General features: G+C 38.7%; 1 protein-coding gene across 1 annotated transcript in view; it reads right to left on the reverse strand.

The window, feature by feature from the left end:
* Positions 1 to 3,169: 3,169 nt before the first annotated feature.
* The window catches only part of vopp1 (VOPP1 WW domain binding protein), a 67,027-nt gene continuing 56,974 nt past the window's right edge, over positions 3,170 to 13,222 (reverse strand). The window contains exons 4-5 of the mRNA XM_062983805.1: positions 10,637 to 10,773; positions 3,170 to 8,985 (exon numbers count right to left, since the gene is read on the reverse strand). Of these exons, the coding sequence (XP_062839875.1) occupies positions 8,804 to 8,985; positions 10,637 to 10,773 (319 nt within the window). The 3' untranslated portion in view covers positions 3,170 to 8,803. The remainder of the gene's footprint in view (positions 8,986 to 10,636; positions 10,774 to 13,222) is intronic.

Consider the following 13,222-nt stretch of genomic DNA (forward strand, 5'->3'; position numbering starts at 1 on the left):
ACCTATCTGTTCTTGCTGCTTTCATTGTTTTTCAAACACATCTTTCTTAGCCACTTTCAACTTACTCTGATAGGAAACTACCTACAGTTGCTTTTTTGTGTCAATTTTTTTTTAAAATAATTTTTATTAAAGACTTTATATTACGTATACAGGGAAAGAGTGAGAACATGTTTTATAGGAAAGTCATAAAAAAGAGTCAGAGAAGAAAGAAATAAAGAGGGAAAAATGGGCTTCCATTCATCTTCCTTCTGTTCATTTATCTTCAGCAGTTCAATTTGTGTTTTCTCCCCCTTTTGTTCGAATCTTATTTGGATATTCACTACTTCTTTAAGGGTTGTAGTTTGTGTTATCTTATTTAGTTTTTGTTTGCTCAAATATTCCGAGATTTTTTCTCGGTCTATGTCTTCCTCTTTATATAAGTTCATATAGAATAGTTTAAATTGCTCCAAAATCACTTTATCGGTAGTACTTATCTTATTCCCTACTTTTATTTTAGTAATATGCTGCGAATTCCTCTTTTTCCTTATCTCCCTTGCCAGCCATCTCCCTAGTTTATTAGCATTCTCAAATGTGTATTGTTTTATATATTTCAGTTGGTTGGCCAGTTGTTTGAGTTCTACATTATTCTTTTTCTTAATCATGATTTCCAGTTTTTTCTTTATTTCCCTATCTTTGGGGTTTTCTTTCAATTTATTTCCTGTGATTTCAATTTCTTTTTTAATTTCATTAATTTTTGGAAATTGGAAATGTAAAATTAAGGAGGGAACATTTTACCACTATTGGTGGACGTGAAAAAGCAAGAGAATTTTGGAGTATGATACACAGATAATGTCAGAAAATATTAAGATTGGATTACCCAATTAAACTGGAAAGCTATCTCCTGGGAATTTTGGATAAAGAATTTTTTATGGACATTAATAAAGAAAAGTTAATTATTTAACAATGGCAGCAAGAATGGTCTATGCTAAGATGTGGAAGTTAGATAACTGCCCAGGGAAGGAGGACTGGTTAAATAAATTTTTTGAGATAAAATACCTTTTTATTGAAAAAAACACTGGCAAAGGTGTAAAGACTGATTGGTCAGCGTTTGAAGATTACGTGAATTTAAAGAGGTATATGGATTAGAGGATGCAAGAAGAGAACTTAACCTGAATCAAAAAGATTTTACATTCTATTCTAACAGACACTTAAGTTGGCGCAGGATTGATATGATCTGGACTTCTAAGACACTGATGATGGAAACAGACTGCATCAGGATCTTATCGAGAGAAATATCTGATCATAATGCAATCAAAATGTTAATAAATGATAAAAGAGGTAAGATCAGATGGAGACTAAATGATAACCTAATTAATCTGAAAGAGGACATTGTTAAGAACAAAAATATCATGAAAGATTACCTTGACTTAAATGAAAAACCACCCACCAGAACAAAAGTAATACGGGATGCGTACAAAGCCGTACTAAGGGGTCATTTTATACAACAAGGGGCGAAGAGAAATAAACTATTGATTAATGTAGTTGATATATTTCTTATCTTCGGTAGTCCATGAATTCATAGATTAGTTTATATTTGATCTCTATCCACAGCATGTTTTCCAAATCCAAATCAATAGTCCCAGTTGATTCTTTCAGTCTTTCCAACCCTTAAATATACATTTGTATTAATTTTAAATTGGCCTCACTCTCTACCTATCCCGGGAGAGCTTTTTCAGATGGAAGTGAACTTTTTCTTAAAATTGATACTTACTGGCTCTTGCCGTTTCACATCTCCTTCTTTTAGATCTTTTCTTCTTGAGTTTAAAATGAGCACAGGTGGCAGTAAGTGTGGAGTTGCCTCTGCTTCCCGTAAGGGAGCCCCGCTTGTCACGACTCCTCGGACCCGCTTGAACCTCACCCTTGAGGGCGAGGGTCTCTAGAGTCTTTGAGGGCATCTAGCTGACTTTGCGTCACCCCCCTCTTCAATCCGCAGGGAGCGAGGGAGCTTATAGCTCTACCTGGGCTCCTTCAACTGTGGGCTTTACTGAGAGCTCTCAGTAAGCCTGTCCTGCCGCCTCCATTGCTCACTGGAAGTCCCCCTTTTGTGTCAACTTTAGACGTTAATTCAGAGGAAAAAAATCACCCACACAGCAATGCATGATGCTACTATACACCACACAAGTCAAACTGAAGGCCCATAGGCCAAACCTGAACCACCATGTAATTTTTATGTGTCCCTGCAGATGTTGGATTTCAATCCCTCATCATTAAACATCATGACAAGAACTCTGATGAGAGTTATGATACAGTAACAACCGAAAAATTGCAGCTTGTTTTGTTTTGTCAGGGTATGGGGTTTGAATTTAGATACAAGGCTTGTGGATTTGATACCCGACATTAAAATGTCCTTTCCACACCCTCAGAGCCACAAGTGCTGTGTGGTTGCATTTCCCATTATCCCCAGTCTGCAAGGTCGATAATCAAAAGTGATGGGCGTTGTCATTCAGTAACATCTGGGGACCCAAACTGGGTAAAAATTGAAGAGCACCAAGCACTATGTAGAAAAATTATAGTTGGCCATCCATGGATTCACCGGCCCTTTGAAGACAACCATAAGGCTGATGTGACCCTTGATGAAAAAGTTTGATATCCCTGCTATATACACAGAAGTATTGGACTCACACCAAGACTGGCCATTTGGTTCTGTGAAGTGGGAAATCTCCACTTCCAAGTCACATAATTAATTCACCCCAGTGCGTATTACAATTTCCCGTGTGCTTATAGATTTTTACAAGGGAGAACTGGGTGACCACGATGTCAATATACCCAACAGCTTCCCTGATAAAAGAATGGGCTTTAAATTGAACAGGGATGTTGCCAGTTACAGAGGTCCACTCTCCAATACATGCAAGATAACAGCACTGCAGTGGGCAGAGCTGGTTTGTTACATCCTGCTGTTTCTCACCTGATTTCTAGTGCACAAGAGACCAGAATAGCACTATAGCTTGTGTGCCAGTCCCATCAGAAAGCTCTGCATACAAAAAAAGCTACGTAAGACGAGACAATCCCCACCATACCTACTATGGTGAGAAACCAACATAATAATATGCACACCCAGCTCAGCCTTTAATTTGTAGATAAAGGAAATGCCACCCTATGAACACGTACATGTTTCTTTTTTATAAAAAAATACTATGGAAAAAGGTTTTATTTATTTTTAAAGCTTTCAAGAACAAAGTAGAAAATATCTGAAAGAAAGCATGCAGGCAGTCATAAAGTAACTAATATATTTAATCGCAACGTAGCTCCTCTCACCCCCCCCCCTCCCCAAATCAAGTACTGTACAACATCACATTAACAGCAGTTTGACAGGAAGAGGTATGATCCACAATAATGTAAGAACCAAACAGATCTCAGGGGCTGGAAGAACATGTACGCTGAGGTGGATTTCAATGTACATCATCAAAACTGATTCTAAAATGCTCTACCCAATAGGGAAAGGGGGGAAATCACTTATTAAAATACACTGACAAGTATAAAACTGTTTACTGCTAACACCATAGAACCCCACACAAAGAACTCTTTATTTACCACTCAACCAGTGCAAATGCAGCTGTTTCAGCAAAATACATGTATAAATCATCTTGTGCAGGCAGATGTAATGGTTCAAATTGAAAGCAAACTGTTCTGTAAGCTGTTAAAATTTGGTGGACTAGAATTATGAAGCAAAGATCATTATCTGAAACCTATGTGGCCCAATCTCGGATTCTCACCAAAAATTTGGCTGAATCGCCTAACACATCCACCATAAAAGTTAATGCAATTGGTTGGTATATATGTTTATTCAATGATGCCATACAGGATAGTTCAAACTATCACTACTGAAAAATCAGTGGTGGATTTTGAACCTGTGCTGATTTCAGGTGTGGGAGTTTTCTCTGAGGTACATTGTTTATACACTTTCAGCTTAAGTATTTGTTGAACAACTAGCATTTCATGAAGGTACACACCCAGGGTGGCCCTTTGCCAATGTCATATGATGTGCTAGATATCACCATGTAAGCATTTTCCTGCATAGAAAAATCTAGGTGGCACAGAAAAAGGTTCCAGCCTGCTCCTTTCCCTGCCACATATCCCTTCAATGATCAAGGACCTTTGTTGTCCACTATCTGACCCTTTGTCTACCTGCAGTTTGGTAGGGTATAATCGAGGAGACTGGCTATTTATAAAATAAATTATAAAATAAATAAATGCTATCCAACATTTCTAAAAAAAGCTTGCAAAATTTAATTATAAATAAAGTGAAGACTGAAATTGTGCTCTTGATTTACACAAGAACCCCCCTAAGATATAAGAACAATGCAAATTAAAAGTTTTTGCCACACTGGATTATTATTATACTGACATATACCCAACAGTGGATTCAGTAGCGATATGAGTGTATAAAATAGAACAATATGAACCTCATCATTTAATATAACGTCACACCATTAAGGAAAGTTTGCTAGCTGGTAGCGTGTCTTTGCATCTTAAGTAGATCAGATATCACATCATTGGCAACATTTTGAAAAGTACACAATAATTCAGAAAATGGAGAAGATGATCAAATGTGTTCATGTTATTCAGTGTAAGGCTTGCATTCTTTTTCTTATCAACTAGCATCCTCATTCATCAAATTATCCTAGAAATAAGCTTTCCACACTATTACACAAATTACAAATTTGCTGCTTCTCATTTGATTAAGGTTTTTCTTTTTGAGCTTGAACCAAGACTGAATGTTACATAAATGTTGATGTTATGCAACAATGACAGTTCGTACAGCCACATGTCATACTCCATAAACTAAGTCTAGATCTAATCATTTCCTAGACAGGTTTACTTCACTGTAGACAAAAATCTGGATCCCACTGAACAAATTAACAAAATATATGACCAACTGAAAGAAAGAAAATTCAGTACATACTTATTTGTCCACTTGACATCCATGTGGCATAAAAGTCCTTAATTTTGGAATGTTCATGCCCAATTTTCCCATTTGCTCATTTTATTCTTAATACAATTTGACAGCTTGTGATTTGCCCATTGTCTTAGCAGTGCTTCAGTGATTACTGGGAAGGATCTAATTCAGTGGTTCTCAACCTGCGGCCCAAGATGTTTTTGGCCTACAACTCCCAGAAATCCCAGCCAGTTTAGCAGTGGTTAGGATTCCTGGGAGTTGAAGGCCAAAAACATCTGAGGAACCCAGGTTGAGAGAAACTGTTCTACTTGAAGTTACAACAGTATGTCTAATTTTGGTCTGTGTCAGTTTTATGTTGAAGCATTCCTCTACAATAGTGGCCTTTTTTCTAAAAGAAACTGAAAAAAAAATTAAATGAAATTATTATTCTCAGCAACTGTCGAGTCTAAACCAGTGGTTCCCAAACTTTGGGCCTCCAGTTGTTTTGGACTTAAACTCCCAAAAATCTCAGACAGTTTACCAATTGTTAGGAATGGTGGGAACTGAAGTACACAACACCTGGAGGCCAAAGGTTGGGAACCACTGATCTAAACTAAGTCTAGCCTTTGGACGGGAACTTCTTTAATAGTCCCAATCCTTCAAATACTCAATTCACTCAAAATGTCTTTTTAAGTCATGCTACAATTACATTTTCTACTTCTTACACATGACCTTCCACTGAGAATAAATATTCTTAAGACCAGAAAGTTGAAAGTTGCTAGATCATCATACTACATTAATGGATATTTTGAGGTCTCTGGTCCTGCCAGCATGTTTGCACAATAAGAATAAAGCCTGAGAAAGGACAGGATATGGTATGAAGCTGTGTTGATGTTGGAGATGTGAAGGAAATAAAAAAAAAATTCAGAGCATACAACAGTAATAGGGTGGGAAGGATCATTTTTACGAATTGTCACCGTAAATAGAACCATCAAATACATTTAGGGGGCTATATGCCAAATGGCTATTTTGAACTGTCTAGCAATAAAATCTATCTGGGGTACAATTGCAATTGAAATTTGAAGCTAACTTATCATTTCAGACCATTAACTTTTACACCTGAAGATCTCTAGTCTAGACTGTAATATTTACTGTACACTCTGAAAAAAACACTTTACATCAGTGGAAAGTAATCCATACTCCTCCAAATCCTGTTGGACTGCAGTTCCAAATATCCTAAAGTTGCATGGCTAGGGATGCCGACAGATGTAGTCCAACAACATCTGGAAGTCCACAAGTTTTCCACCCCTGCTGTATAGGCTTCATACTGGACAATCATATACATCATACTGAACAATCATTGCTTGGTATTTTTTAAAACTTGATAAATATTTCTCACATATCCTCAGATATCCTACATATTACATTCTGGAAATTTTCAATTTTACCTTTAACTACAGTGTGGGAAGCACACTAGCAGCATCTAGCTTTCCTTCTGTCAAGAAAAGTAGAACTGTGGAGTTTGTTTACAAAAGGTACCAAATCCAAAAAAAAAAATGAAAAATGAGTTAGAGGTGGTGACACATTGTTGGCTAGGAGTCGAATACTATCCAAATGTATCAAATCACTTTGGTACAGTTTGTGGAAAATTACATTTTATAGCAGAAGAATTCATATTCTCAGCAGCTCTTTTCCCAGATTCCTATACAATTTGTTCAGATAGGTTTTGAACGTTTTGGAAATAAGCTCCACAATTGTACACTATACCTAGTGGCCTGGCTGCTAGAAAATAAACAAATGTCCTGGCAGTGGGGGAAACAACGATTACAATATGTAACACAATGTGTGTTTCAGGGTTATGAATGTCATTTCCTAATTGGTTCTATCATAAAAACATGGGAAAGGTGTATTGGTTTTTGCAGACATCCTGCAGCATGTTTTGCTATAGTTTTTCAATGAGTATCTCATTGAGTCTCAACCAATTAATTCAACATAGTTTGTGGCAGATACAAAAAAGTTTCTGGAGTACAACAACTACTTTCAAAGTAAATCCCACACAATTAAACAGGAATAACACTTTCAAACCAGGAACATATATTTTTCAAATTTTGTTACATAATGTTATCCAATGTTAGAGGAAACATCTCTAACACATAGTCTCACCTCCCTTGAAATGGCACTAGAATGAGGAGCTGAGAAGACATGCCTTTCTAATGCCAAAGACAGAACAGGTTTTTTTTTTCACAAACAGAAACAATAGGACACAGTTATATTCATCTTTGATGTCTTGACTCTCCATTTGTGGATGTTAGATTTTAAACGTTTTAATTTATACATAATCTGTTTTGATATCTTGAAGAACCTGCAAACCCTTATTTTATGCCCGGTAAAACTCAGATACAGTAGAGTCTCGCTTATCCAACGTTCTGGATTATCCATCGCATTTTTGTAGTCAACGTTTTCAATACATCGTGATATTTTGGTGCCAAATTCGTAAATACAGTAATTACTACATAGCATTACTGCGTATTGAACTACTTTTCTGTCAATTTTTTTGTATAACATGATGTTTTGGTGCTTAATTTGTAAAATCATAACCTAATTTGATGTTTAATAGGCTTTTCCTTAATTTCTCCTTATTATCCAACATATTCGCTTATCCAACGTTCTGCCGGCCCATTTACGTTGGATAAGCGAAACTCTATTGTACTATGAAATTCATTTTGAACAAAGAAGTCATCATATGCAACAGACAGGTGGAAGTCATCTTGAGGAGATAATTAAAAATGTTTTGGAGGGTTGTTGTATGTCTTTCGGGCTGTGTGGCCATGTTCCAGAAGTATTATGTTTTGCTTGGTGTAGTCTTAAAAATGAATATAAGACTGAAAGGAATGTGGAGAAAAAATACTGATCATCCAGGCCAAAACTAAAGGCCATTTTACTCATGAAACCAAGGCCAGTGCAGGTTCACCTTCACAAACACACTCAATGGGCCACAAACTCTCTGAATGTTATGTATCTGCCTTGTAAACCATGGCTCCCTGTATTCTACACATCTGTCACTCACATTCTTAAGAGTAGACAAAATTCACCTTCAGTGTACACAATGAGGGGCTTATGGCTGCCCATAGCAAAACCATTTCTGACTTCTGAAATTCTCTGTAGTATAAAAAATAGGCAATTCAACTTTTCTGTGGTTAAATTTGGACCTGTCACTTTCCCCCAAACAAAACCAATGATTTGTTATTACATTCATATCACCATATTGTCATTTTAACTACTGGCAACAAGAGTCTCCACCGCTCCCCCAATTAACTCTGGCAGAACCAAAAATAGAGCCAGAGTTAGAAGAATGGGGTTGTTCCACTCTTGTTCTATCTCATGGTTGTGCTACTGAAATATAGGTGGGTCTTATTCCAAAAAAGAAATTGTTCTTACACATTGTCTTGCCAAAGTTGCTTGGAGATATCTTCATCCAGTCCTTTCTCATTTCTCTGAACTTTTTTTTTTGGCAGAGACAACCCATCTTACTTATTTAAATTATTTGAGCTGTCTTCTCTTCACTCACATTTGCTGATGTCTCCCTCTAGTATTTAAAATTTCAGAATGAGCTCCAGGACATTTAGGCTGGGGGACATTGTTTTGTGCCACGACAATGTCATAATATATGCATTGTGACCACAATGAAAAATAATTTTAAAAGCATATTGTTTCAGATATAAATATTGGTTTAAAAAACACACACATACAAAAAGACAAATCTGCCACTCTTGTCCAAATAATACTAACTGGGAAGAGAGCAAAGGATACTGGAGCATTAAGAAAAAATTTCATAGCTCCTGATCCTGTCTCTTTCTAGCCAAGTCACCACATCCTGCAACCCTCAGGTTACGTGGAAGATTTCACGGCCTGCTCATACGGTGGAGGAGGGGTGTTGCAATACGAAGGAGGGGGTGGGTAAATTGGGTTCATGTGTGGAAACTTCGGTTGGACATGGTAAGTCATTGCCATAGGGCTTATCACAGCTCCCTCTGGCTCCGGGTAGTATGCCATTCCTGGCTGCTGTGTGCCTGAAACAGAAGGTAAAGGATAATTACTAGTACTGGTATCAATCTTACTTGTCTGTATATTGATATAAACATTTTAATGTATTTATATTTGTTGTTGTTGTTGTTGTTTTAATCATGCTGTACTCTGCCTCAAGCAATAGGGAGAGGTAAGTAACAAATAAAATTACACTATTATAGCACCACTTTTGTTCCTGGGTTTAAATGTCATTTCCTAATTGGTTCTATCGTAAAAACATTTGAAAAGTTTATTAAACTGCAAAAACTTGGTTTTTGAAGGACATCAAGCAGCACATTTTGCTATCGTTTTTTTAATTAATATCTCACAGAGTCTCAACCAATTCAACAAAGTTTGTGGCAGCCACAAGAATGAAATTTCTGGATGATAACAACTACTTTCAAAGTAAATACCACACATTTGAACATGAAGTAACAGTTTCAAACCAGGAACATAATTCTTTTCAAATTTTATTACATAGTGTTATTGATGATGATGATGACAATGATGGTAATGCTGATGCCTGGTACTAGTTTGTACTGCAATCCCTGAAAGTAATATTATATAATCTCTGTGGTAGCAACAGGGTATGTTTACTTGTGTACTTCAATATCATCCCACAGTGAAATAATTACTGCATCTAAACATGCATGTTTCTGTAAACTGAGTACTGTAATGTAGGTGATTTTTTATCCTCATATCTATGCTTAGACAAATCTTTTTGACATCCCTTCTCACAATGGTATGATTTAACGTACTAAGCCATTTTTCATAAGCCAGAGAACGGGAACTTCTTCCTTTACCAAAAAAAAAAAACCCCACAAACCAAAACACATCTCAAACCTGTGAATTCTCGTTCCCCAAAGAACAACATGTACTCTGCAAGGAAATATATGTGTTAATGCTAGATCCTTTTGTTCCTGATGAGAGATAGAGCAAGAACTAAAAACAGGGATGCTCAGCCAGCAATCCTCTTTGACCTTGCAGTAGCCAGTCTAAATGCCAGTTTCAACAGACCCCTTTTTCTTCTTGCTCCAGAAGAGCAGGGAGGAAGGTCCTAGTCAAGTTAGGCCCTGCAGCTTAGCCACATCTCAGCACTAAGCAAACCATAAAAAACAGAACTACGAGAAATGGTTGAAAGGCTTACATTTCAATTGTCTCGTGAACTTGCTCAGACTAAAGCCACACTATGATATTTTGCAGAAAATTTCCAGACAAATACACCAGTTATTATATGAAAAAATGGCATTGCCCAAGCTTTAGGACAGGTGCTGCCAATACTAGCCTAGAAAGATCCTATGGCTGATGTAAGGCACCTACATATATCTCCATCTTCCATTACTAGATGCATAAAGACTTTTTATTCTCCAATTTCTCTATGGTTGCTACAATGATTCTTATTATTAACATATGGAGTTCTAAATCCTAGCCCTGAGGTAACTGTGGTTTATCAGTTTGTACTTCCTTCCAAAAACCACATTGCATTTAGGAGTCATCACTATGATGCTGTCTTTGGGTAGGCATCAGAGAACTGTGACTATACAATAATATTTTATTGTATTTGACAAAGCAAACACTTGAATTCCATTCAAATTAATGACAATACAACATCAAAAATTAAAAAAGCACAACAATAGAACAGAAGTAATTTCTCACCTGCTGTATTGGGGTTAGGTGGCCGAGTATATGACACATTATAAGTTGTTTCATCAACCAGTGGAGGAGGATACATCCGTCTTCGGATAAAGAAACCCGCCCCACAACAAAACAAAACTCCCATCATCAGCAGGAACCTGAGTAAAGGCAAAAGGAGAGAACATACTGGCTGAGACTGAGTTTGCATAATGTTCAGCATCACAAGGATTTACTATTCTCTAGATAACCTAAATAAATATAGAAATAAAAATCTGAAGATCAGAGATAATTGCCTAGCTCAGAAGGCCTTCTGAATTACTCTTATATGAAAATAATCTCCCTGCTAGAAAAAAGGCATGTGCAGTCTCCTTACTTGGCCATCTGTGGCAAGTAAAAACTGTCTCCAGGTGAACAGAGAGAAATTTTAATAATATGCTTCTCTGCTTGTTTCTCCAAGGGAACTGATTTATAGGGCAAGGATTAAAATCAGTAAAGGGAGCATCAGGCTAGCAGTTTATGCATTAATAACTTTCAGTAACTATCCACAAAGCAACAGTAATGTAGAGAGATGCTACTCGAGGTGATGGTTTTTAGATTGGTACCGGTTTCCAAATCCACTTTTCTAACTGGAGTCGCTAGGAAAAGGGTTATAAATGGGCACAAATATGGTACTGATTCATGGCACCCTGAGAAAATTACCATTCAGTAGCAGTTGATCATCTGCAAGTCTTACATTTGACATTAACATTACGAAAGAGTACAGTGGCTCTTGGTATCCACTGGAGTTTGGTTTCAGGACTTCCCTCCCAAGGATATCAAAATCCATGGATGCTTATTCCATTATATGTGTGTCAGCTCACCACAGCCGCTCCTGAATGAACACACGAGACTCTCTGTGTTATCACCAGAAACTTTTACTGTAGGAAACATGAACATCAAAAAAGCCAAGAATGGGAGGCTCCGGCCAACCATCCTTTATATACCCTCCCCCTCATTTGAAAAGTCTCTTCCCGCTCAGCAAAACCCCGCGCAAATTCCCCGCCAAGTCCAGCAGCCGTTTCTTCTCCGAGTCCTGAGCCGCAGGTGTCTTATCAATGTCAGTGACCCTGAAACTCAGAGCCACATCCAGGCTCTAGTAGCAGGGTTCTGACATGGCGTCCTCCTCCCCTTCGTCCTGGAAGGAAAAGATTAAACACAACTATTGTTCTCCGCTGTCCAGAGTTCCTTTATACTTTTTTAACAGGCTGCAATGGAATACCGGGTGTACCTTTCCTAGGTCCTTGGGTAGCCTCAGCTCATAGGTCACTTCGTTTATTCTTTTTGCTACCCTGAACGGCCCTATATAGCGTGGAGCCAATTTTTTAGATGGGAACCCCAATTTCAGGTTTTTTGTGCTCAGCCAAACCAGATCCCCTTCGCCCAATTTGTCCCCCTCTCGGCGCCTACGATCGGCAAAGAGCTTGTACTTCTTTTGTGTTTCCCGCAATGCCTCCACCACGGTCTGCCACCCTTGCTTAATTTTGGCCGGCCATTCCTCGTCGGTCTGGCCCTCTCCTTCCTTCCACTCGGGTAGCCTGGGGAAAGGTGCCACCTCCTGTCCGTATACTATTTCGAATGGGGCACGACCTGTGGCCGAATGTATGGCCCCGTTAAAAGCCATCTCAGCAAACGGAAGAAGGTCCGCCCAATCATCCTGTCTATAATTGGTGTACATCCTCAAGAATTGGCACAGTGTTTGTTGGGTGCGTTCGACTCCCCCGTTGGTTGCGGGATGAAAAGCCGAGCTCAGGTTCCTTTCTGCTCCTAACAGCTGTAAGAATTTTCCCCAAAATTTTGCAGTAAATTGGACTCCCCGGTCGCTAATTATTTTGTCGGGACACCCATGTAGGCGATATACATGCTTCACATACAAATCAGCAAGTTTTTCAGCTGAGGGGAGTTTCGGCAGGGCCACAAAGTGTGCCTGTTTTGAGAATAGGTCCAATATTGTCCAAATGTATCTGTGGCCTCTGCTGGGGGGTAGTTCGCCTACAAAATCCATGGCCACGCATTCCCATGGCCTCATGGGCTCCACCACCTTCTGCAATAGCCCCTGGGGCTTCCCCGGTGGTGTTTTTCCCTCTGCACATAATTCACACTGCGTGACGTACCCCCTGGCGTCTTTCCTCATTCCGGGCCACCAGCATTGTTTGGCCAACAGTTTAATAGTCCTGGTGGGGCCTAGATGACCCGCACCCTTGTTATCGTGGCACTTCCTTAACATTTCTCGTCTTAAACATTCAGGAATATACAATTTCTTATTTACAAACACCAAATCCCCACACAATTCTCCCTTTTCCTTGTTAGTTTGTAACCATTTGTCCATTCCATACGCTCGCTTCAACTCTTCCTCCCATATTTCTCCTCCCCCCGTGGAAATGGCAGTACGTTTGTTTTCTTTGGCCGCTTGTGCTCGAGTTAGTACTGCCAGGCCCCACTGCTTATCTAGGAACAGGCTCCCTTCAGATTCCTGAATTCCTCCCCCATGCTGAGGCATCCGAGAGAGAGCGTCAGCGAGTATGTTATGTTTCCCCTGGAAGAATCTGAGTCTGAAATCAAAACGGCTGA

This window comes from Anolis carolinensis, chromosome 6 (assembly GCF_035594765.1).
Source record: "Anolis carolinensis isolate JA03-04 chromosome 6, rAnoCar3.1.pri, whole genome shotgun sequence".
Taxonomy (NCBI): Eukaryota; Metazoa; Chordata; class Lepidosauria; order Squamata; family Dactyloidae; genus Anolis; species Anolis carolinensis.